At 42.0% G+C, this 26,382-nt stretch overlaps 1 protein-coding gene and 1 long non-coding RNA gene across 3 annotated transcripts; one reads left to right on the top strand and one right to left on the bottom strand.

The window, feature by feature from the left end:
• The first annotated feature begins 1,715 nt into the window (after window positions 1-1,715).
• Window positions 1,716-9,529, top strand: LOC131695022 (uncharacterized). The gene is made up of 4 exons (XM_058983556.1): window positions 1,716-2,292; window positions 2,356-2,422; window positions 2,473-9,163; window positions 9,229-9,529. The coding sequence occupies exon 3, from the start codon at window positions 2,554-2,556 to the stop codon at window positions 8,542-8,544; it is 5,991 nt and encodes a 1,996-aa protein (XP_058839539.1). The 5' UTR covers window positions 1,716-2,292; window positions 2,356-2,422; window positions 2,473-2,553; the 3' UTR covers window positions 8,545-9,163; window positions 9,229-9,529.
• Window positions 9,530-9,805: 276 nt separating this feature from the next.
• Window positions 9,806-12,431, bottom strand: LOC131695032 (uncharacterized). 2 transcript variants are annotated; one of them, XR_009306585.1, is made up of 6 exons: window positions 12,293-12,431; window positions 11,819-12,236; window positions 11,550-11,685; window positions 11,205-11,477; window positions 10,852-11,023; window positions 9,806-10,797 (listed from the first exon to the last, which is right to left on the bottom strand). It is a non-coding gene; the product is annotated as an uncharacterized LOC131695032 (long non-coding RNA). The 2 variants fall into 2 exon arrangements; XR_009306586.1 differs by having other exon boundaries at window positions 11,819-12,216; window positions 12,293-12,425.
• Between the last annotated feature and the right edge of the window lie 13,951 nt (window positions 12,432-26,382).

Consider the following 26,382-nt stretch of genomic DNA (forward strand, 5'->3'; position numbering starts at 1 on the left):
GCTGTATAAGAAAATGGAACAAAAATAGTTACGAAGCCGAACACATGCACTGCCATGCGACAAATAGTCTGGTTGCTAGAATGGGACTAGATATTATAACAGCTAGAGGGCACTTGCCGGTGCTAGCACGATTCTAAACGCGCTAAAGGCAGTTAAATTCGAGGTACCAAAACTAAACATAAACTTGCAAACTTTCTTACATCTAAAAATTTGCTTATACGAGTATTGTCTATCTCGCACTGATGCAAATTAGATGGGCGCGTAATTCAACGTACGGCCTTGTGGCGCATGGCTGAAAAGTCGCAATGTAGATTTAAGAAAAAATTCGCAATATTCAGTTACGATGAAGAGCGAGCCAATATGTATAAGTATGATTTTTTGAATTTGTATATGCATTTTTCTTTACTTCCTTTTTTATTACTGGTACCATTTTGTAAGCATATACGCCAACGCATACCAAGGATATACATGTAAAGGACAGATTCAAGGAAGAATTCGCTACCCTACCTGCGGTATAAACCAGTTCGTGAACTATTGCTTTTCACAATACAATGGAGACAAAATGTTTAAGCTGGTGTTGCATTAGAATTAAAAAATAAAATTTAATTATATTCCAATTAGTTGTAAACAGTTTCAAATGAGAAAATAGGCTCTTTACCCTATTATAATAACCAAATGAATAAAACAAATCAAATTTATAATACCCGCGATATTACATTTTGTAGCAAAATTGGACATTATTGTTCGCAGCTTTGCTTAGCCACATGGCTAGTGCTATGATCCTATTGACATATAAAATTGTTCCTATTAGCGACCCTCCGAAGCATCAGCCCAAGGCAGGAAATGAAAAAAATAAAAATATTACACGAATTCAGTACATTTCATGCTCTGTATGTGCAGCTTTTGGAATATGAAAATTTTTGGTATTTCAAGCTAATGATAAAATAATATTTCATTGGTTTCTCAGAATAATAATTATATCACTATTCAATATTTTACTAACATAAAAACTTTTGTGTTGCGAGTCTACTTTTAAAATGCGTTTTCTGCCGTTACATTCAGAAGCTTTATTTGTCATTTTCAGGCATACTAAACATAATTCTACCGAAAACAGGCCGATCGGAGGTCATACATTGCATAATTCACGTTATGTTTCAGTGTTCACCGAGGGTTACTGTGCCCTTATTCATCTTAGCTCCTATATTCATCCCACCCATTTGAATACAGTTAGAACAGTGTCTGCTCCCTCTATTCAACGCATTAGGTCAAATGATAGGATGAATAAGGGTTCGTTGTACTCGACTTTCGCTCAAACGCGAGTATTTTACATTTTCCAAACCAGATTTTTTATGTCACTGCTTCTTAAGAACGAAGCAAGCATGTTGATACCTATTTAAGCGCAATCCAATCACTGTAAGCCGAGTTACAATCGAAAAAGTGTGACATCCTGACTAATGAGATGAATAACGGCTCCTCTACCTTATAGGCTATCGCAATAGAACAAAAATAAAGGATTTTTCTAAGGAAGAAAATCAGATTTCAATATGATATACATAATTAAACCATCACAGACAAACAGGCATAACACTATTGTCTTCGAGTGTTATGTTTGATAGTCTGTGATTGTCCTAAAGGTTGGGATATGCTAGTAACGTAATGCAAGTATGTTAACGGATATTCGTTTGCTGCTTACACGAATATTATTAATTTATTTGTTGGAACATTGATGTCTGTTCTCTGTGGTGGTAGTAAATCAAGCAATTCTATGTACCATGAGACAGTCCTTAACGTGCTGAAAAACTTTGTCGCAGACATCACTCTTCTAAATTATCATTATCTCGAAAAATGCTCGAAATACAGGTGTTACGGTATGTCCCGCTGACCCCTTCCAACTCCACGGTCGACCACCTGTCGGTGAAGGACAATTTTGATGTAGTGAGGACCATTTGAAATGGAAGGATAGGAAAAGGGAAGAAGGACCGTTTGAAATGGAAGGATAGAAAAAAAGGAAAAAAGGATCGTTTGAAATGGTAGGATAGAAAAAGATAGACGTCATGCACAGATGAGAGGAAGATATAAGAAAAAATATAGATGAAATTTGTTAGTTAGTAGTTGAAAATATAGACCATTGAATTCGTGAACATCACAAGCAAAAATTTAAATCCCGTAAGTAGAACCTACGTCGGAGAGGAATTCTTTTAATCCTTACCCTGAATTATATTCCTTAACAGGTGATAGTAGCACAAGAATACTGTCGGTCAGAACGGACGGTGTCGGATTGTTCAAGTTAAGGTTAGGACAAACGTGGCGTGAATTTGTTCGCCCTGAAAATTAACATTTTGATCCAAATTGTAGCTTTAAACGGAATAGTATTCCACCTGCACAATTGTTGGGAAGAAGAAGGATTACGTATTGAACCGATGTAAGTAGCGTATAAGTTTCCTAGGGCATTTCATTAATAAAGCTCCACAGCTTTTAGCTGATTCATGCTGAAAAGCCGTTTATTCAATCCACCCAACAATCTAAAAGATCGTCCAAGATAACCACGAAGCAATGCCGAATTGTACAGGAAGTGCCCCCACCGTGGAAACACACTGTAACCAGTGTAATGAACCTGACACGGATCGGATGGTAAGCTGTTGTCACTGCGATTCGTGGTGGCATTTTACCTGTGTGGGTGTGAACGACAGCATTGATGCGACAGACCGACCGTTTACATGCCCAAACTGTCAGAGACCGTCGGCACAGATTCCGGTGATTGATGCACCCGGAAGCAAGGCTAACAGCAAAGCAGGAACGAGCACTTCAACCTGTAGTGCTGGAGCAATAAGGGCTCGCCTACAGCTCGAGAGACTTGAGGCCCAGAAGGCTTTGGCGATGAAGCGTATAGAGTTGGAGCGCCGGGAGCACGAGCGGAAGATGGAGCAAGAGAAGCAGAAAAAGGAAGCAGAGTTTGAGCGGAGGCAATTGCAGCTAGAGCAGGCGGTAATGAACGAGTCATTCCGTTTGAGAGAGGTGATTGACCTAGGTGGGGAAGGCGATGAAGACAACCGGAGTGTCGCCTCAGTGCAGAGTTCCTTCAGCAAGGTACAGCAGTGGAAGGCCGCCCATTCGACGTTGGTTGTCCCGACGGAGAAGGCTCCAGCTATTGGTACGAGTAACGCGACGACCGCAACTGGAATACAAGCTAGGCAGGACGGCATGCAGCAACCAACTAGCATTAACGAGGGTATTCTAGAAGCAGCGTTGGCAGGTATTTCGTTAGGGCAGTCAGGGTTTGAGCCAACGTTAGGGGGTATTATCGGTCGAGCCGAAAGCACAACAGCGCCAATAGTTGGTAGAGGTCAGGCTAACATTTTCTCGGTTACCTCCGCGCTCGCCAGGCCTAGCAAAGGCATCGCAAATGTAATCCCCAAGCAGCATGCTTTCCAAAACTATCCCTTTCCTCTCACCCAGCCTCCTCCAGCAGGCAATTCGTTTATCATTCCGCGAGTTGGTAATCCGAATTTTGCAATCGCCGCGCAATCGACCGCAGTGAATAGAGATAGTGCAGGCCCGATTAGAGGTCCAGTGACAGTGGAAGAATTACTGGGAGGAGAGTATTCCCAGTCGTACGCCGGCCAACCGTTACCGTCTGTGATCCCCACTGAGCAAAGGTTTTCGAGAAGGCAGACGGTGCCACCAGGAATCCAATTGGGACCGCAGGAGCAACCACGGTTTGCGGAGTTCCAGGCTGGTGCGCAGCAACCTCCGTTGCATGACGAGCAGGCGTATTGGGGACCGACACCGCGACAATTGGCGGCAAGACACGTGATGAACAAGGAGTTGCCAATCTTTTCTGGTAATCCGGAGGACTGGCCGCTATTCATTAGCTCGTACGTTAACTCTACTCAGACGTGCGGGTTTTCGAACGAGGAAAATTTGGCGAGGTTGCAACGGTGTTTGAAGGGGCACGCACTTGAATCGGTGCGAAGTCGACTGTTGCTACCGGCGAGCGTCCCAAATGTTTTAGCTACGCTGGAGACACTTTATGGTAGACCGGAATTGTTGATCCATGCGTTGTTGCAGAGGATCCGAGGGGTACCTGCGCCAAAACAGGAAAGACTAGATACGCTAATCGGTTTCGGTATGGCGGTGCAGAATTTTTGTGATCATCTGGAAGCCGGGAGGCATGAAGCGCATCTCAACAATCCGATGCTACTGTTCGAGTTGGTAGAGAAGCTTCCAGCACATATGAAACTTGACTGGTCGCTATACAAGCAGCGCTGCGGGGAAGTGAACCTGCGTTCTTTCTCGCAGTATATGCAGACGCTCGTGCGAGCGGCATCCGACGTGACCGTGAACTACGATCCTAGGCCGCAACCTGTACAGCAGCAGCGAATAGTGAAGGAGAAGAACGGAAAGGACAAAAACTTCTGCGGAACTCACTCAATGGAGGATTCTTCTTTGATGGCGACGAACAAAGAAGCATCTGGCGTTACGATGCGCCCATCAAGCCCAGCGTGTTTCATTTGCAAAAACCCGGGGCATCGGGTAAAAGACTGCTCAGAGTTCGACAAGAAAACGGTCGATGAACGCTGGGAGACAATACAGAAACTCGGCTTGTGTCGGCTCTGTCTTGGAGCACACGGAAGGCGCCCCTGCAAGAATCGCAAGCAATGCGATATCGACGGGTGTCAACGGCGTCACCACCCTTTGCTGCACTCCAAACGGGACACAAATGAAGCCCAGCAGGCCAGGGAAAACGGAAAGACGCCAGGAAATGGCTGTAAGAAGTTTGGGAACGACGGAAATTCGGCGAAGAATGGGTCCAGGCAAGAATCGAATGAAGCTAAGCCAAGTAGTTCCAAAGCTGTCACCAACCATCATTCCGCTGGGAAGACTACGCTTTTTCGTATTATTCCAGTGACTTTGTATGGGAACAATCGATCTGTGTCCGTGTATGCTTTCTTGGACGACGGCTCGGAGAGAACGCTGATTGACGAAGAGTTGGTAAAGGACCTTGGGGTTGTAGGAGATCCGCAACCATTGTGCTTGCAGTGGACGGCGAACGTGAAGAGGTCAGAAGCTAATTCTCAACGGGTCGCATTGGAAATAGCAGGACGGTCAGGGGCATCCAAACATTCTTTGTCGGACGTGCGCACCGTAAGCAAGCTGGACTTACCACGACAATCCTTGCGGTATGCGGAACTCGCAGAAACCTTTCCGTACCTAAAGGGCCTACCGATCGATGATTACGATCAAGCGGTACCGCGCATCCTCATCGGAAACGACAACGCTCACGTTACATCGACACTCAAGCTACGAGATGGCCGACCGGGAGAGCCGATAGCAGCAAAATCACGTTTGGGATGGACGGTTTACGGATCCAACCAGGACAAGTCAGGGGATATCGTTCATAGTTTCCACATATGCGAGTGCCAGGAGGCCGAGCAGACCCTACATGAGCTCGTGGAGAAGTTTTTCTCAGTCGAGAGTCTGGGAATAATGGAAGTCGCCCATCCTGAGTCCGCGGAAACTCAACGAGCAAATCGGATCCTGATGGAAACTACTAAGCGGGTCGGACAGCGATTCGAAACTGGGCTTCTCTGGAAGTACGATAGCTTCGAGTTCCCGGACAGCTACCAGATGGCGGTTCGACGACTGCAGTGTTTGGAAAGGCGTATGCAGAGGGATTTACTCATCGGCGAAAGTGTGAGGAGACAGCTTTCTGAGTATCAAGCGAAAGGGTACATACACAAAGCGACCCGGAAGGAGCTCGATGATTCAGATCCACGGCGTACGTGGTACTTACCTTTAGGAGTGGTCATCAATCCCAAGAAGCCGTCCAAGGTTCGTATCTTCTGCGATGCAGCGGCCAAAGTGGATGGAGTCGCACTCAACACGATGCTGTTGAAAGGGCCGGATCTGCTAAATACGTTGCTCAATGTTCTATACGGATTCCGGGAGAAACGGGTCGCTCTGTGCGCAGATCTGAAGGAGATGTTTCACCAGATTCGGATTCGACGAGAAGATCGACATGCGCAACGACTGCTTTGGCGAGATGATCCTACACAAGCCCCCGATGTGTATTTGATGGACGTCGCAACGTTTGGTGCAACGTGTTCACCGTGTTCGGCACAATTCGTGAAGAATTTGAACGCTAAGGAGCATTCAAGACAGTATCCAGTTGCAGCCGACGCAATTATCCGGAAGCACTACGTGGATGACTACTTGGACAGCGCTGACGACGTTGACGAAGCGGTGAAGCTGGCACATGAAGTCAAACTGGTCCACTCTCTCGGCGGATTCCATCTGCGGAACTGGCTTTCAAATTCCACCGAGGTTCTCGCACGGGTCGGGGAGAGAGACCCAGTCACAGAAAAGTGTCTCCAGCTGGACAAGAACAGTTCAACCGAACGCGTGCTCGGGATGTACTGGAAGCCGGTCGACGATGTCTTCACGTTTACAACGACGCTAGCGGTGGGTGCGGAGCATCCAACTAAGCGCCAGGCACTGCGAGTAGTGATGAGCCCATTCGATCCGGCAGGATTGTTGTATTTTTTCCTCATACACGGCAAGGTACTAATCCAGGAGCTGTGGAGGGCGAAGACGACATGGGATCAACTAATTCCGGAGGAGTTACTTGGGAAGTGGATGCGGTGGACGAGTTTGTTCAAACATCTGGACCAGATTAGCATTCCGCGTTGCTACTTTCCGCAACGTTCGGTGAAAGATATCTTGTCGCTGCAACTGCATATCTACGTGGATGCTAGCGAAGAAGCTTATGCGTGTGTCGCTTACTTTCGGGCGGTATTTCCGGATGGGATTTCTGTTGCGTTAGTCGGTGGGAAATCCAAGGTGGCTCCACTGAAGGCACACTCCATCCCACGGTTGGAGTTGATGGCAGCGGTAATCGGAGTTCGCTTGATGAAGACCATCCTCACTGGGCACTCGCTCGTAGTCGAGAAGACAGTGTTATGGTGTGACTCTAAGACGGTGCTGGCTTGGATAAATTCAGATCATCGAAGATATCGCCAGTTCGTAGCTTGCCGAGTAGGTGAGATTTTGTCCAAGTCGGAGGCGAAGCAATGGCGTTGGATATCATCGAGAAAGAACGTCGCCGACGATGCGACAAAGTGGGGAAAAGGGCCGTGTTTGTCCTCAGGCGGCCGTTGGTTCCGTGGTGACAACGATTTATATTTGCCAGAAGATCAATGGACCGTAGATGCAGATTCAGTCGGCGCGACGACCGACGAAGAGCTGAGGTCGTGTTTGGTGCACAAGGAGGTTATCGTACCGCCACAACTTGTGAGGTGGGAGCGATTCTCGAAACTGACGCATTTGTATCGATCGGTAGCACATGTTCATCGCTACGTACAAAATCTACGGCGAACGGTAAAACGAGAGACTCGACTGGACGGACCACTCACTCAAGAGGAATTAGCAACAGCCGAAACCACAATCTTTCGTTGGGTGCAGTGTGAGCAGTATCCGGACGAGGTAGCGACTTTGTCAGTAATGCGGGACAAGCAGCCAGGACAACAGGCGCGGCTAGAGAAAACCAGCAAAATATACAAACTGTCTCCGTACTTGGACGAAGCAGGTGTTATTCGTTCTGATGGAAGGATATCTGCTGCGACCGTCGCCGCGTTTGACACTAAGTTTCCAGTAATATTGCCGAAAGCCCATCCAGTGACTAGACTGCTGGTTGAATGGTACCACCAACGATTTCTTCACGCCAATGGCGAGACTGTCGTAAACGAAGTGAGACAGCGTTTCCACATATCGCAACTGCGCCCGTTCGTGCGTAAGGTGGCTAAAGAGTGCGCCTTGTGTAAAGTCAAGAAGCCAAGTCTGGCGACACCCCGAATGGCTCCACTCCCGGCGGCCAGGTTGCAGGCGTACGTACGTCCATTTTCCTACGTAGGCGTCGACTATTTCGGGCCGATCGGCGTGCGGGTGAACCGAAGTATTGCAAAACGATGGGTAGCTCTGTTCACGTGTATGACCACACGAGCAATCCATCTCGAAGTCGCTCACACACTTTCAACGGAATCTTGCAAGATGGCGATCAGGCGTTTCATCGGACGCAGAGGAGCACCTGTGGAGATCCGCAGCGACAGGGGCACAAATTTCGTGGGATCGAGCAACGAACTTAAGCAGGAGATGGGCAAAATCGAGCGCCAGCTTGCCGAAACGTTCACCAATGCGAACACGAAATGGGTGTTTAACCCACCTGGATCACCTCACATGGGTGGCGCCTGGGAGCGTCTAGTGCGGTCGGTGAAAACCGCTCTTGCTGCAATGGAGTCTTCTCGAACGCCGAACGAAGAAACGCTGGCAACGTTGCTAGTGGAAGCTGAGAGTGTGGTCAATTCGAGACCGCTAACATATATTCCTCTGGAGACGGCGCAACAGGAGGCTCTAACACCGAACCACTTTCTTCTAATGAGCTCGAGCGGCGTAACGCAGACTCCGAAGACGCTTACGGATCCAAGACAAGCCTGCAGGAGCGACTGGAATCTATGCCGTACAATGGTAGATCAGTTTTGGCGCCGGTAGGTGCGGGAATATCTTCCTACCATCGCACGTCGTACCAAGTGGTTTGAGGAGACAAAACCGATCGAGGTAGGAGATTCGGTGATCATCGTGGAGGAGAAGATACGCAACGGATGGATTCGAGGACGTGTAGCCAAGGTCGTGGTGGGCCGAGATGGGCGAGTTCGCGATGCCGTGGTGCAGACTCCCGACGGAATGGTGCATCGACCTGTAGCAAAGCTGGCGCGGATCGACATAGAAAAGGTGGGGCTTCAGCCGGGAACAGCAGAAGGTAAAGCTGAACCGGAGATAGCTAACCAGCCTTACGGGTCGGGGAGTGTTACGGTATGTCCCGCTGACCCCTTCCAACTCCACGGTCGACCACCTGTCGGTGAAGGACAATTTTGATGTAGTGAGGACCATTTGAAATGGAAGGATAGGAAAAGGGAAGAAGGACCGTTTGAAATGGAAGGATAGAAAAAAAGGAAAAAAGGATCGTTTGAAATGGTAGGATAGAAAAAGATAGACGTCATGCACAGATGAGAGGAAGATATAAGAAAAAATATAGATGAAATTTGTTAGTTAGTAGTTGAAAATATAGACCATTGAATTCGTGAACATCACAAGCAAAAATTTAAATCCCGTAAGTAGAACCTACGTCGGAGAGGAATTCTTTTAATCCTTACCCTGAATTATATTCCTTAACAGGTGATAGTAGCACAAGAATACTGTCGGTCAGAACGGACGGTGTCGGATTGTTCAAGTTAAGGTTAGGACAAACGTGGCGTGAATTTGTTCGCCCTGAAAATTAACATTTTGATCCAAATTGTAGCTTTAAACGGAATAGTATTCCACCTGCACAATTGTTGGGAAGAAGAAGGATTACGTATTGAACCGATGTAAGTAGCGTATAAGTTTCCTAGGGCATTTCATTAATAAAGCTCCACAGCTTTTAGCTGATTCATGCTGAAAAGCCGTTTATTCAATCCACCCAACAACAGGACATTAAAGAAATCGTTTGCGCATAGAGCTGTCTGAAAAATTCTAAGGAACTAGATCAATATCCAGTCCTTTGCTAATTGAATGCCGTTATTACATACGAAAAACTTGAGAGCAAAGCAAAGATATTGATGCCAATTTTTAGACATTCCATTGGTTGAAGGCAGAGTGAATAACGAACCAGTGCGGCTCCTTCCTAATAAGACCAACAGAGGCTCATTACCCTACCATTGGCGGAGGGTTTTGAAATTTTTTAAATAAAACACCTTCTTCGATACATATTCATGATCAGTATATGCTGCTATTGAAATACATAAATTTAGGGACCGTTAATAAATTATGTAACACTTTTAGAGGGGATGACAAAATGTAACAATTTGACATGTGGGGGTTTGGGACTATGTTGAAACATGACATGTTTGTACTGAAACTATTGCATTTAATTGTTTGTTTACCGGCGCCTTGTTCCCCACTGTCCTACACTCATGACTGAAAATGATCGCTTGTCCGACGGTAATCACGGTAATGTTCGAAATTGCTTGATATTTCTCGTCCTGGTAGTGGCATATGACGTAGTACTTTTTGGTGTTATCGAGTGATTCTTGCTCCCGCGCCAGCCAAATCACGATGGGATTGGTTACGGCGTACTCAATCACTTCCCGCTCGTATGTGACCGAGAACATCATCTGGCAAGACGACGACAGTTGCTTGTGTATCCGGATGAATCATAACGTGCAAAAATCAGTACAAAAACGGCAATCTTCTTAATGTCGAAAGCCCGGAACTTTATATTGCAGCCCATCAGCTTGCCGGGTGTTCTGATGATCAGCTTCGCACTTTTGACGATCTCTCCACCGCGAACGGCGTAACGAAGTTTGATTTCCGGACAAAACTTTGCCATTTTGGCAGCTACTTCCCCCTTCTGAATTGCCAGTTCATGTGGGGGGGAAAGGCACATCACCTGCGGAGTTTTTTAACGGATCGACTCAACTGAGAACTGCCAGCACGAAAGCATTGGTTTTTTCTGTTACCGACTGACTGGGCGATCATGTTCTGTGGCGGATCGGCCAACAGAGTATGTAGAGCCGTCTCCTGAATCTTGGAAGGGGCGTTGAAACACAGACTCCCTGAAGCAGTTCCGGCTTCAGGCGTAAAGCTTCTAAAGTTTTAACTGAGTATAGCGGCAAAGAAGGATCCTATCGCTGCACCTCCAGATCAAGTTTTGATTCTACCAGAACTTTGCGAATAATTTTCAATTGCAAACTTGCATCCGCCATGCTAAAAGATTAACCATGAATAATTTTACAGATGATACTAAATATTTCGACTTACTTGAATTCCTCTGCATCTTCCGTGGAGGAAGCTGTTTCTCCAATTTCGCATGCAGCTTGTTTTTCTTCAGGAGCCGCTAGTCAGAATTTTTGTAGCTACCGCGAGCTCAAAACTGCAGTGCAGCCGTTTCTACGGGAGTAACCGTCGCTGGTGAATTAAATTTTTTTGAAGCCTGGTAAATAAAAAAATAAAAACTGGACTAGAAGGATTTTCCGTATTTTTTTCTCTTTTCATTTTCTATCCCATTCCCATTAGAAATTTTGATTATTTTTAAAAACAGAAACCAGTTGGCAAAATGCACTTTAAATAACCTCTCAGATCGCTAACCTATTTGTATTGGAAAAAACACTTACGAGTGCAGAAATGCCATCGTTTTGACCGGGTATTAAATTCAATAGCTGCAATGTATGGGAAAACGGCCTAATTCAGCACGGGTACTGTCCCTTCGGTGGTTTATTCCTCGCAATTCGCGGAATTTTTGCCCACAGCGACCTTGCTGAAAAAACGATGCCTTCTTTTGTCTGCTCACCTCGCTGCCATGAAACCGATGATGAGCGCTTTTTCTAAACGAGTCACACGGTTGGCCCGATTGAACATGTCGTGCGTGTAGGCTTCCGTTGTTTGTTCTGAAAATCAACAAGGACATCTAGATATGCAAAGGAATGTTTGGAGGAGGGAAGCTAGTGGTAAAAACTTACCGAGAGAAAGTCCTTTCCAAGCATTTTGCCGTTGTGTTTACTGCTGACCCATTATCACCGCGTTCTTCTGCTGGATGGTTGATGGTGTTCGGTGATGTGTCCACTGGATCTGTAGCCGCTATGGTTGCTGCTCGATCTGAAAAAATCATGATATAAAATATACGTGAATGAGTGAACGCGAACTTTTTAAGAATAAGGTATTTCATTACAATGTACTGAACACTGTACTGATCCTTTCGAAATTAAAAAAGATAGTAAAAATATCTCACCTTGCTGCACCAACTGAATTAAAGGACCTCCTGCACGCGGTACGGTACAGTATCGTATGCTACTGTGTTTGACCGATGCTGTAGCTCTATCGTTTTCTGCGGATGGGTGATCATAGTTCTGATTTGTTTGCTGCTGCAACTGCCAAAGTTGGCCAATGGTCTTCTACATCTGCCCTGATTGGCTTGGATCGTTTGCACTAGTTGCGGATGTAGACTAGGTCATACGTTGTTGTTATTGAGGCAAACTGCTGAGGTAGATCGATGTTTCCTGCTTCTACCACTAACGGAAAAGACTGCTCTAGCGGCTTTGAAAAATAGTAAGTCGGAACGATTTTTATCATTTCTCCAGCTGTACAATCCTCTGCCGTTGCGACTGAATCCGGGTTTGTTTAGGCGCACTGTAAATAATCATTACATACTGAAAGATAATTTGAATTAGAAATTAAAGAATTCCAATCATATTTTATAACTCACCATTCGAATTTCAAATATTGCATAACAAAAGCAAATTCTATATTAAGATATTTTGACAGCTTGCGATGAAAAAATACACAAATCTTGTTTTTTTGTATTTTTTATCGCAGTCTGTCAAAATTTCGCGAGCCTCCGCAGCGGAATAATACCACTGATCATTATTTCGCAAGGAAAAACCTTGCCGTGGTGACAGCGCATAGAAAGCAGCGCTATCTCGCGGAAGTAATACGAAACTTATCGTTTGTCGAACCGTGTCTCGGCTAACTGCAAATTTCGTTATCGTTTTCGCGAGAGCTGCGTAGCGCTTACGAAATGGAAACGAAAATTTTTTTCGCGAGCATTTCGCGACGTTTTTTATGCATAGGTTTTGTATAGGAAATTTCATTTCGCAAGAGGTGCATACTTAGCTTTATCAGGAATCGCTTGGATTATAACATATTTTGACCACTGTTTGATTTTGAAAATGGACCGATTGTGTCTACTGAGATACTATCTAGTGCTTTAGTAGGTGTAGGAGTATGTATGAGGTTTTCTTTAGTTTTGTAAGTATGTTTATTCTGTTTACATTTTAGTCAATTTTTTTACGTGTTCTGTTATGTGTATTTTAATTTTTGGCCAATAGTATTGGGAACGAAGTTTTTTATATAATCGATATGATCCTAGATATGATCCAACATGACCGCCTATCGGTGTGTCATGGTTGGCTTTGATAATTGCTTTTTGTTTTTCTGGATTTTCTATTATTTGCTGGTGAGTATATAGAATTATTGATACATTCTTCAATATTTGTTGGCCTTTATCTTTAAATTCTTGAATATTCATATCCTTAAGAATCTCACTATTTAGCGCTAGAGCTAAAGTGGTAATTTTTTTATTGTTTGCCAGTAATTCCACATTTTGTAAAATGTGACCTAGGTTTTTTGATAGCTTGCTAGGGACTGTTAACGCTGGAGTCAATTCCCTCTTGTAGCTTTTATCCATGATTTGTAAATGGATTTTGTTGTTTTCTTGTGTTAATATTGATTTTGGGAGGTTATATGCCTCTTCATTGTTTAGCGACTCGTAGATTTTGAGTTGATCGGGCTCAGCGTTATTCGATATCGCGTCTATATTTGCATTTGTTTGTTTGCGAGAGTTACCAACATCGTATCGCATCGGCACCGGCGTCCACCAATTAGCAACGTAAGGATCAGTATACCTCAATACCGGATGACAGTCATAAAACGTTCAGATGAGGTGAGATTGCGACCCGACAGGATAAGGTACAATTATCGAGCACGCCCCGACGACGACGGTAACCATTGCACACCACCTTTCCAGCACGATGTTTACATAGGTCCCGAGACGTGATCGGAAATCCCAAGACAGGACATCCCCGCAGCACACACATCAATGACGACGGTACCTGCACCTTATCGGAGCATAGAATGTAAGAAGTGTTAGGTTATAAGTAAAAGTGATAGCTATTAAGGATTCATTCTTTTCCTGTAATTCGTAGAAACCAGAATAAAGATCATTAACTGGCGCCCGAATAGGGACCTGATAGTGCAAGTAGGGAAGTTCGATAGAGATCACTAGATTTGATCACCGCGTTAGAGACAAGTGACATTTTTAGTTTGAAAAGTGAAGGAAAGTGAAACGTTAGAGTATTCGCTAGTGCTTCATCCGAAAAACATCCGAAACCAAACGCAACCGCAGAAAGCAGCCGTGTGAAGGACCCCCAAGTAAGAAACAACCGAGGAGGACTTGTTTCATAAAAGGACATCGTCATCACACTGGGACCGTTTGGAAGACACGTCTGGTTCCACCCCAGCTAATCTCACTGCACCCGGCAGAGCTGGTCACCCGTGGGAAGTTATAGGATTCACGAGCAAGCGTTCCCGATCTTCAACGTCCTTCCGATAGAGGCCAAGGAGTCAGGAGACACCAATCCCGCAGTCGCACGGCGTACCCACGCGATGCTCATTAAACTGTAAGTATTGATTATCTAAATAAGTTAAATCACAAAGTGAAATGAAGAATTAGTGAAAATAAATTGCGAAAATTATTCAACAAAATCTAAGTTTTTTGCGTTTTACTTTACAAAGTGTCATCATTGCCGATTTCAAATTTATAATCAAAAGGTTTGAGCGAGAGATTAAGTTATTTGAGCGTGTAATAGTGTTTTTTTGTGTGTCATAGAGATTTTTTTTTTTGGAAGCAAAATTGAGGAGTTAATCACAGAATTTAAAAACCTATCGATAAATAATATGGAGCAGACAATTAAGGATCTGACCGAGAGACTAGCAGCTCTTGAAGCCGCTCCTGCACCAACGGTAGAAATTGATTACTCCGACCCACCTCTTTATTCTGTAGATAGTAACGGTGCACCGGTTGATCCTAAATCAATCGAAGATATCCCTGATTTAGTGAAGGGCTTGCCACCATTTATGGGTGATCCCACCAACCTACATGCATGGTTGAATGATGCTGGAAGTTTAGTGGAATGGTACACACCTAAAAGAAGTGCCATAATTGTAGATTATAATAAGTTTCATGGGATTTGCAGAACTATTCGTCGCAAAATTCAAGGCGAAGCTAATGATGCCTTGGTCGCGTCAAATGTTAATCTAAACTGGTGTTTGATAAAACGAACGTTAATTACATACTACGGCGAGAAAAGAGATTTGGCCACGCTTGACTACCAATTATCTAGCAGCCACCAACAAGGCAGAGACCTTGAAGATTTTTTTGACGAGATTAATCACATTCAATCTTTGATTTCTAACTGTGTAGCAACAGACCCACAGTTCGCACACCCCGAAGCCGCCAAATCGATTCTAGCGCTTTACAATCGGAAGGCAATTGATTCGTTTGTACGCGGACTAGACGGAGAAGTGGGAAAGTTTTTGAAAAATGCAAATGTCGACTCGTTAGCCACGGCATATTCATATTGCCTCACTTTTAAGAACATGGAGTTGAGAAGAAATTTAATACATCCAACTTCAAAGTATAATGCACCTGCACCACCCAAGCCAGTCAATCCGCGAAACCTTCGTCCTATTCCAGATCGAATAAACCATGTTCAAAGACAGCACCCGCAACAATTTTATCCGAGACAGCCTTATTATCCACCGCAAAATAATTTTCCCCAACAGCAATATCGGTTACCACCACAGCCATCTTATTCTTCACAGCACAGAAATCATCATCCCATCCCGCCACCTTCTCAGAGACATCCCTTTCATCAACCACCACCACCACCACCATCACAAAGAAATCCATTCAAAGATCCAGATTCTTTCGACACAGATGTTTCCATGCGTACAGCAAATGTAAATTATTCAAACAGACCTCAAAATTCAATTCAACAAAAGCAACAATCGAAAAGACTGCGATTATTTCATGCCTACGCGGAAACGTACGAGAAACCTATTGTAGAGGATCCAGAAAGCGAAAGTTCAAATTTCGTCCCTTTCGATGACGAAGAATATTACCCAGAACATACGCAAACTTTTGAACGATATATGAGAGCTGTAGAAGCTCAAGAACATCATAATTATCAGCAAGCTGAAGCAAACGCAGAAGAAGCTGAGCTTAATTTTTTAGGATAGATTCTACATTGCCATATTTTCTCTTTTATGGTAATGCCGAAAAACCTTTAAAAATGTTTATCGATACGGGCTCGAATAAAAATTTTATTCACCCGAAATATGCCAAGATATCACACGACGTGAAAAAACCGTTCTCGATTTCTTCCGTCGGTGGAGATAAGCAAATTCTCAAAGGCTAAACTCTTCAAGCCTTACTCCGATACTGATGTCAAACTGTTCCACATGAGTCAGTTAAAACATTCGACGCTATCATTGGACACGATACATTGAAAGAGTTGAATGCAACAATAGACACTGCTGATGAGAAGTTGATCCTGGATAAAAAACGGTTTTAATCCACCTAACAGTGTGATGAGACATTTCTTATAACTCTTATCACTCTCTTCGGATATTATATCGTTTGAGAACATTTAGAACATGATGCTTCGCGATGTTTTTGATAACACATACTATATGAGATAGTGGCAGGACTCAGAAAATCGCTCAAATCAGCATAGGACAACATCAGTGCTAGAAATCTCAAACCAAATCAATGGGAAAGCGAAAAAATGGCCCATAAAATAGACATACCAACGAATTATTGTTAATGCTCTGATAATAAAATATCTAAATTGTGGTGGGAAAACTGAATTTTCCTAAAGGGGTTATATATTGTACTGAACCAAAAAAATCGATTTTTTTTTTAATCGATTTGAAGTTTATACTTTACTCAAATTTCCAACGCGACTGAGAACTAAGAAAATCCTGATATTTTTTTTAAAGGTGACTTCCCAGTAGTATCCTTGATTTGAATTATTATCGCTAATCCTAATGCCAAAGAACAAATAAAAACCTCTCGAAAACGAACCGTTTGGGAAAATCATCATCATTACTGGAATTTTCATTTTCACGAATCTTTTCGATAACCTTCCGTCACTTGCCTTAATGCACTGGGTGCACAGTGCTCTGAAAATCTATCGAAATCGTCTTAGGGCACCAGCGGGTCTAATTCAGAGCCATCTGCGCGGCGAGTTAAATCGGTAAAGAATTCTAAAAATTAATTTCTATTACATAATTTTCAGTTCAGCAATTCGAGAGATCGTGCTCACCGCAAGCCATGAAAAATAGACTACGTTGTGAAGCGATGGTCACTATTTATTAAAAAATCACGGTTAAATAAAAAATTAAACTATTAAAAAATTTCAAATAGTTTATAATTTTCACAAACTTATTAGGAAAAATTGTTTAATAAGCTTTCGTAATATTGTGTAGGAAAATTTCAGTATTTTCTCTATCTGCAACATATAAACCCTTAAGTATACCAATTAATTGGTATACGAATTGGAATAGGTTCGCCAAATTTTGGAAGAAGTCTATGAAAGCTACCTAAAAATTGTTGTAGTTCGATGCAATAAAAAAATCCCCAAAAATGAAATGTACCTATTAATGTGAAACACAGTGAATAATAATACAATAAAGACCTATATTTATCAATCTCATCATGTATTTTAGGCTGACAAAATGGGGACATTGACTAAATCGGGCAATTTTTTTTCTTTATAATAAACTGAAGCTGTTAAAATATTCTTCCCGTCCCTTGATGTAGTCTGATAACTATTTCTGATTATGATGAACTTTTCATTTTTGCATATTTCCATCTTCATGATAAGGAAAACATGCTCAAGAAAGGATTTACTCGAATTCAGTCTTGTTCGTCTGCTAGAGCCCATCAAACATATGTCATATTTGGCTGATAAAATCGGGGTTTCAATGTATTATAATAGATATTCAGCATTCGAAGAAGTTTCTTGTGAACGAGTGTAGAACGACTTTGTTTCTACTTACTTAAAGTCAGCGGCGTAGCCAGAAAGGTTTGGTGAAAATCGATCATACTGTCCAAACGGCATAATTCCGAAATCGTAATTTTTGAAGTTTTAAAATTATGCAGAATTAATTGTTCAGAAAATAGTAACAGAGTTCGTGTCTTTAGCGAATTTGTTGAGACTTTATTGTAGTCATGAATATTAACCTGAGAAAATTCACCATAAATACTTCTTGGACGATATACCGTAAAAATTATTTTATCAAATGATGCGCTGTTTAACGTTTGTAAAACACATCGAAGATACTAAACCTCCGAAATTGGCGGTTTCAAAATGATGCTATCTTGACCTTAAATTACTGTTTTTAAACATTTGACCTATACATATAATTGGTCATGCAACAAAAATCAAATGCTCATTAAATTCGATCAGAACCTGCTAGAGTCGAATGGAAATCGTCATTTTTCATAAATTTCTCTCTACATTCGGAAAGTGTTATCCTCGTTATTAATCATATTACATTTTCGTCTCAACTCGACGCATTCCCAAAATATAAACCTGTTTTAATCCACCTAGTGGTGCAATTGTGATTTTCTCATTTGTCCAGACTACGATACCATGGCTGGTTATGTTCAATACAATGGTGGAAATGAATATTACATGTTCAGTACGATTTGCACATACATACAATGGATCGACAGCCACGATCTTGAGATACTATGTGATACTGAAACATCGCTTGAAACCAGCTGCGGATCATAGAGAAAGATCCGGGAGGTCCGGGTCCTGCCGAAAATTTTCAACTTGTTAAGAAATTTTAAACTAGTTTTAATTTTAAAGTAGCAACCTCTCACTGCATACTCCATCCGGGCCGGTATGATTGACGATTTTTAGTGTGATTGCATAACCTTTCTATATGAGAAAGGCAAAAATGTACCAAAGTCCAAAAAAGTCAATTTTTGTCAAACATCTCAATGTTTCATGCATTTTAAAGCCATTTGGCATCAAAAATACAAATTTGATTTTGAAAATTTTTCATTTCAGTTTATATGGGAATTTGCTGTGTGATTGCACTCTTCAACTCGTAACTCCGGAACCGGAAGCCCAATCAATTAAAAATTCATCTCTGAGAAACAGAGGTCACATTTTTTTCCACATACACACACATACATACACACACAGACATTTTCCGATTTCGACGAACTCAGTCGATTGGCATCTGACACTCGGCCCTCCGGGTCGGGATTAGATTGACGAAGTTTAGAAAGAATGAGAAAGGCAAAAACATTTTTAGCAAATGTTGAAAGTAATGCATTTTTTGGTGAGCAGTTCTATGTTTCATAGACATTAAATCAATTTTAACTTCGCTTCCTATTAAATAAAGACCCTTATTACAGTACATCTCTACAAAAACGAGCTCAATTTGAAAAGAAATCTGAGGATTATGATTGATTACAGAACTCTGGAGATTTCTATTGGAATGTTTTCAGGCAGGAATTTGATATTGATGCTATTAGACAACTGTGAAATCAAGACCAATAGATCAGCTACATATCAGGACCCCATTCAGACAATTTATCAAAAGTCCTCATGACGTTTACAAAAACAGGTTATCAATCTACGGATCAGATAATTGTTATAGTAATATTGAATTAAATCAGCATCAATAAATTTTCAACTTCAATCCATTTTTTTGTTGGGCGTGGTGGGGGGCGGGGTTGTATGGTGTTAAACCCCAAAACTTTCTCTTGGCTACGCCGTTGCTTGGAGTTATTTATTTCGCTTTTCATTTTCCGATATGTTTCAGATCGATCCGATGGTTATAAGTTAGAAAAATTGCAGTCAGAAGGTTCGAACAAATGAACATTTTTGCACTGATAAGTTATCAAGTTCCTTCCAGACAACTTGGAAGTGTTCGGTGATTATTTCTAGCGGTTTTAGATAGAAAAATGAAATAAAAAATTCGTTTTATCGAAATAATATTTGGCTTATTTCAATGGATTAGTACTATATTGAACAATAAATAGGCGACAAAGAATAATCCACAAACAACAAGCCATAACTTTTTAAATATTCAAAATAGATATTTGAAGTCTTCAGTAAAGTTATTTGCAAAAGTAAGAGCTACAAATTTGCTGAAGGCATCATTTCGATATAATCACTTCCAAGAAAATTTGTGAAAATATCTCACTCATAGGGGGATTAATCAGCAAAAGCACAATAGAAAAAGAAAGAGCATATTGCCGCCATTAAATTCTCCGAAGATACTATTGACCTAAAATAAGCCGTTTTGGCGTTAATAATAGACTACATGTTTTTGGTCATATTTCTGGCAATGGGAAATGATAAAAATCTTTCGTCCGCATTTAATGTTAAATATCTCTTTTGATAATAGTCCTCAACAATCTATAGCTTGTTCGAAAGGTATTCGTTAAAGATGTCTAAAAACATATAAATTGTTAATCTATATTGTCAATTTCGGCAGATAATTCAAAAAAACTGCGACAAGCGCCATTTTTACGCATTAAAACATTCATATCTTGGAAACTAAACATCAGAATCAAAAACAAATTAATAGCGTTCTTATCACATAACAGTTTTTGCAACCGGCCGAGACGGTTGTGCCTCCAGGTGGAAGGTTTTGTTCTCGAGAGAGTGACGGAGTGCGAGACGCTGTATGCGTTTTTGTGGGAGAGAGAGAGAGAGAGAGACCAGTTTGTTAAGTGCGAGTCGACAGTTGATACGTCGGAGGCGTGGTCAACGGCATCCTCGACAAGTGGTGTTTTGACAGCAAACCGCGGGTAGACGAATTTGCCTACCGCGGTGGCAGAAATCGACAGTGATCGTGCCTGTACACACAGAAAAAATATATTGTATTGGTGTCGTCGGGCAATTCTAATCGACGAGAGGGGAAGCGTCACAGGTAGACCCATTTGCTCTATTTGTCTACCGCAGAAGTGGTACGACGAATAAGGAAAACAAGTGGCACCGAAAAGTGCCGCATCGACAGTGGGATTTTCGCAGCAAGCTACAGGTAGCCACATTTGTCTACCGCGGCGGTGGAAACGGAGAGAGCGCGCTTGTGGTGGTGATACCGACGAGCAGCTTAACCGGAGAAAGTTTTAAAGTGTTGCAGGTAGGCCTACTTCGCTACTGAAGAAGCAACGCGACGAAAAAGGACAGCAAGTGTCACATTGTCAAACAACGGGCACCGAGTTTACAACGTAACACATGAGGTGTACTCTACAGGTATAACAGGTATATTTTTCATTCCTTTTTGTGATAGTTTTTCTTGCTAGGTAAAATGGATGAAGAGATGGGAGAACGAATAACAGACCCTCCCCCTAAGCCTTCTGCTGAAAATGTAAACCCGATTAGAATTAAAATTTACCCAGAGTCGTCAACGGGACCATGGATTGTATTTATTAGGCGTAAAGTAAAGGCGCTAACTATTATTCAAATTTCGAAAGATTTGACTTCGCGATTCTCGGATGTAAAAGAGATCGTCAAAGTCAATAAAGATAAAATACGCATTGTCGTTGGTAGTCTCAAACAAGCCAATGCAATTGCTTCTTGCGAGCTTTTTACGCGTGAGTATAGAGCGTATATTCCTTCAAAGGAAATTGAAATTGATGGGGTCATCACAGAATCGAGTTTGACTGTTGATGACATAATTAAGCATAGGGTTGGTCGTTTCAAAGACACCATACTTAAAGACGTAAAGATACTTGAATGCAAACAATTGCATTCAGTATCACACGAAGGAGATAAAAAAGTTTATCGACTGTCTGACTCGTTTCGAGTGACTTTCGCTGGGTCTGCGCTGCCCAACTATGTCATTATCGATAAGATTCGTCTCCCTGTTCGCCTTTTTATCCCTCGTGTAATGAATTGCCTTAATTGTAAACAGCTTGGCCACACAGCCACTTACTGTTCCAATAAGGCACGGTGTGGCAAATGTGGGGGTTCTCATCAAGAGGATACATGCAATGAAAATTCAGAAAAATGTTTAATGTGCAGAGAAAACTCGCATGAGCTCCCTGCATGCCCCATTTATAAATTGCGCGAGGATAAAATTAAACGATCCTTGAAGGAGAGGTCTAGAACACTTACACATCCCTATTTTCGGAATAGTCTGACTCCGACGGAGCGTGCGAAGGTACATCATTTGTTTTACCCGGAAATTCCAGAAAAAGAAAGCAGTCTTCTTTTCCCAAGCTGCCAAGAAAGGGCCTTAAAATTTCTCCACCAATAGATAAACTGCGCCCAAAACCGAAAAATTCCGATTCAAAACCGAAATCAATTCCGCCCGGTTTCGGGAACGTACAATCCAAACAGAACACCATTACTGGAAATAATAAAATTTCGCCTTCCTCTGAGCCTCAGCCGGGGGTAGGATTATTGAAATTTTCTGAAATTATTGATTGGGTTTTTAAAGCATTCAATATTTCTGAACCACTAAAGAGTATACTTTCAGCTTTCCTCCCAACAATTAGAACATTTTTAAAGCAGCTGATTGCTCAATGGCCCATCCTTGCAGCAATTATATCCTTCAATGGTTAATTCAACTCCTAAGGTGAAAGACTCCATCACTGTTTTACAGCAGAACAAGCCCAAACGAAATGCAATCCTGGAATGACAATAAATAGACGACCCCCTAATCCTTGGTGGGACAAAGAGTGCGCTGATGCATATGAAGCTAAACAAGTTGCCTACAAAGAAATTATGAAACAGAAAGGGGGTATACGTGAGAACTTTGAAAATTATTTCATTTTGCAAAACAAATTTGACAGTATACGTCGTGCCAAAAAGTCTAGTTATTGGAGACGCTTCGTTGATGGCTTGTCAAGAGAAACATCAATGAGTACTCTTTGGAACACAGCCAGAAGAATGAGGAATCGAAACGTGACTAATGAAAGCGAAGATTTTTCGAATCGTTGCATATTTAATTTTGCCAAGAAAATTTGTCCAGATTCTGCTCCTCCGCAGAAAATCACTCGCGATGCTCCCACAAGTAACGATTTCATAGATTCGCCATTGACAATGATGGAATTCTCAATTGCACTCCTCTCATGCAACAATAATGCTCCGGGACTAGACAGAATTAAATTCAACTTGGTGAAGAATCTGCCTGACCTAGCAAAAAGACGCTTGTTGAATTTATTCAATAAGCTTCTTGAGCAGAACATTGTGCCGCACGACTGGAGACAAGTGAGAGTTATCGCTATTCCAAAACCGGGAAAGCCAGCCTCCGATCATAACTCGTATCGACCGATTGCAATGCTATCCTGTATTAGGAAATTGTTGGAAAAAATTATCCTACGACGTCTCGACAATTGGGTTGAGGCGAACGGCTTGCTCTCAGATACCCAGTTTGGTTTTCGGAGGGGAAAGGGAACGAATGATTGTCTGGCGCTACTTTCGTCAGAAATCCAACTCACTTACGCAAAAAAAGAACAAATGGCGTCTGTGTTCTTAGACATAAAAGGAGCATTCGACTCAGTCTCCATTGATGTTCTCTCGGAGAAGCTACATCAATGTGGTCTTTCACCGATATTAAATAATTATTTATACAATTTATTGTCAGAAAAGCACATGCATTTTTCATATGGCGATTTGGCGACACTCAGAATAAGTTACATGGGCCTCCCACAAGGCTCTTGTCTAAGCCCCCTTCTCTATAATTTTTACGTGAATGACATTGATAATTGTATTGTCAGCCCATGCACTTTAAGACAACTTGCAGATGATGGGGTGGTTTCTGCCACAGGACCAAAAGCTATAAATTTACAACAACCATTGCAGGATAGCTTGGATAATTTATCAATTTGGGCTTTAAAGCTGGGCATCGATTTCTCTACGGAGAAAAGAGTTGGTCGTTTTCTCAAGGAAGCGTGATCCAGCTCAGCTTCAGCTTCAGTTGGTTGGTAGAACGATAGCCCAAGTCCTGACTTTTAAATACCTTGGAATTTGGTTCGATTCTAAAGGCACATGGGGAGGCCACATTAGGTATCTAATAACGAAATGCCAACAAAGGATAAATTTTCTGGGAACAATAACTGGATCATGGTGGGGTTCTCATCCAAGTGACATGATAAGATTGTATCAAACAACAATACTTTCAGTAATGGAATATGGGTGCATCTGTTTCCGTTCAGCTGCGAACACTCACATTATTAAACTGGAACGGATACAGTATCGTTGTTTACGAATTGCCTTAGGTTGCATGCAGTCGACCCATACAATGAGTCTTGAAGTACTAGCGGGAGTTCTTCCTTTAAAAGACCGATTCTGGGATCTCTCTTCTCGTTTACTTATTCGATGTGAGGTTATGAACCCACTGGTAATTGAAAATTTTGAAAGACTTGTCGAGCTTCAACCCCAAACCAGATTCATGACAGTGTATTTCAATCACATGTCACAAGAAATAACGCCTGCTAGGTATGTTCACACATACGTCAATATACTAGATATTCCTGAATCCACTTTATTCTTCGACACGTCCATGCAAGCAGAGATTCGTGGAATTCCGGATCATCTACGCTCGCGGGAGATCCCTAAAATATTCACAAGTAAATATCAACACATAGACTGCCGTAAAATGTTTTACACTGATGGGTCACGAATCAGTGAGGCCACTGGTTTCGGTATTTTCAACAATAATTTTTCAATTTCTCTCAAACTTGCAGAACCCGCCTCTGTTTATATAGCGGAACTAGCAGCAGTTCACTATAGTTTTCAAATAATTAATACTTTACCCCCGAACCATTACTTTATCCTCACTGATAGTCTCAGCACAATTGCAGCTCTACGCTCAAAGAGGATTGATAATCACGATCCATTCTTTTTGGGGAAGATACGAGAATCTCTGAGTAACCTAACAAGAAAATGTTATAAATTTACCCTAGTGTGGCTCCCCGCCCATTGCTCTATTGCGGGCAATGAGAAAGCTGATAATTTAGCCAAGATTGGTGCACTAGATGGTGAAATATATGAAAGACCCATCGCTTACAATGAATTTTATAGCGCTTCTCGACAGAGGACACTTGCTAGTTGGCAAACATCTTGGGACAATGGAGATATGGGACGATGGCTACACTCAATTATCCCTAAAGTATCAACGAAGGCATGGTTCAAAGGATTGGATGTAAGTCGGGACTTCATCCGTGTGATGTCTAGGCTCATGTCCAATCATTATACTTTAGATGCGCATCTCCGTCGTATTGGGCTCGCTGAGGGTAATCATTGTGCTTGTGGAGAAGGTTACCACGACATTGAGCATGTTGTTTGGTCCTGCACTGAATATCGTGAAGCCAGATCACAATTAGTAGATTCTTTACAAGTCCGAGGAAGACCAATCCATGTTCCTGTTAGAGACATCCTGGCGTATCGCGATCCTCTATACATGGAACTTATCTATCATTTTCTAAAAACAGCGTCTGTCAAAATTTAATTAAATTCATCTCCTCATACTCTCATCCAAGGTTAATCATTCACCAATTAAAGTGTCCTAGAATATTTAGTTTTTAAATTTAGACAATAACAGAAAAAAAAGTAAATAAATACACCCGAAAATACTAGATCATTATGAAATACAACAATGTAAGGAAAAAAGCAAACAATAAAGTGATTTCAGTGTTAGTTTTAGACAAAGTACTAGTATAGTTAAAATTAGTCTTAAGGATTTTTGTAACGTGCTATGTAAAAAAAAGAAACTGGCGTAAAAAGCTTTTGCAAATGCCGTGTCAAATAAACGTATGGAAAAAAAAGTTGCCTACAAAGAAATTATGAAACAGAAAGGGGGTATACGTGAGAACTTTGAAAATTATTTCATTTTGCAAAACAAATTTGTCAGTATACGTCGTGCCAAAAAGTCTAGTTATTGGAGACGCTTCGTTGATGGCTTGTCAAGAGAAACATCAATGAGTACTCTTTGGAACACAGCCAGAAGAATGAGGAATCGAAACGTGACTAATGAAAGCGAAGATTTTTCGAATCGTTGGATATTTAATTTTGCCAAGAAAATTTGTCCAGATTCCTGCGCAGAAAATCATTCGCGATGCTCCCATAAGTAACGATTTCATAGATTCGCCATTGACAATGATGGAATTTTTAATTGCACTCCTCTCATGCAACAATAATGCTCCGGGACTAGACAGAATTAAATTCAACTTGGTGAAGAATCTGCCTGATCTAGCAAAAAGACGCTTGCTGAATTTATTCAACAAGTTTCTTGAGCAGAATATTGTCCCGCGTGACTGGAGACAGGTGAGAGTTATCGCCATTCCAAAACCGGGAAAACCAGCCTCCGATCATAACTCGTATCGACCGATTGCAATGCTATCCTGCATCAGGAAATTGTTGGAAAAAATTATCCTACGACGTCTCGACAATTGGGTTGAGACGAACGGTTTGCTCTCAGATACCCAGTTTGGTTTTCGGAGAGGAAAGGGAACGAATGATTGCCTGGCGCTACTTTCGTCAGAAATCCAACTCGCTTACGCAAAAAAGAACAAATGGCGTCTGTGTTCTTAGACATAAAAGGAGCATTCGACTCAGTCTCCATTGATGTTCTCTCGGAGAAGCTACATCAATGTGGTCTTTCACCGATATTAAATAATTATTTATACAATTTATTGTCAGAAAAGCACATGCATTTTTCATATGGCGATTTGGCTACACTCAGAATAAGTTA

The sequence above is a fragment of the Topomyia yanbarensis genome, unplaced genomic scaffold (genome assembly GCF_030247195.1).
Source record: "Topomyia yanbarensis strain Yona2022 unplaced genomic scaffold, ASM3024719v1 HiC_scaffold_24, whole genome shotgun sequence".
Taxonomy (NCBI): domain Eukaryota; kingdom Metazoa; phylum Arthropoda; class Insecta; order Diptera; family Culicidae; genus Topomyia; species Topomyia yanbarensis.

Excerpts from the sequence above, each read along its gene's own strand:
- LOC131695022 (XM_058983556.1), top strand. The coding sequence starts at position 2,554 with ATGCCGAATTGTACAGGAAGTGCCCCCACCGTGGAAACACACTGTAAC.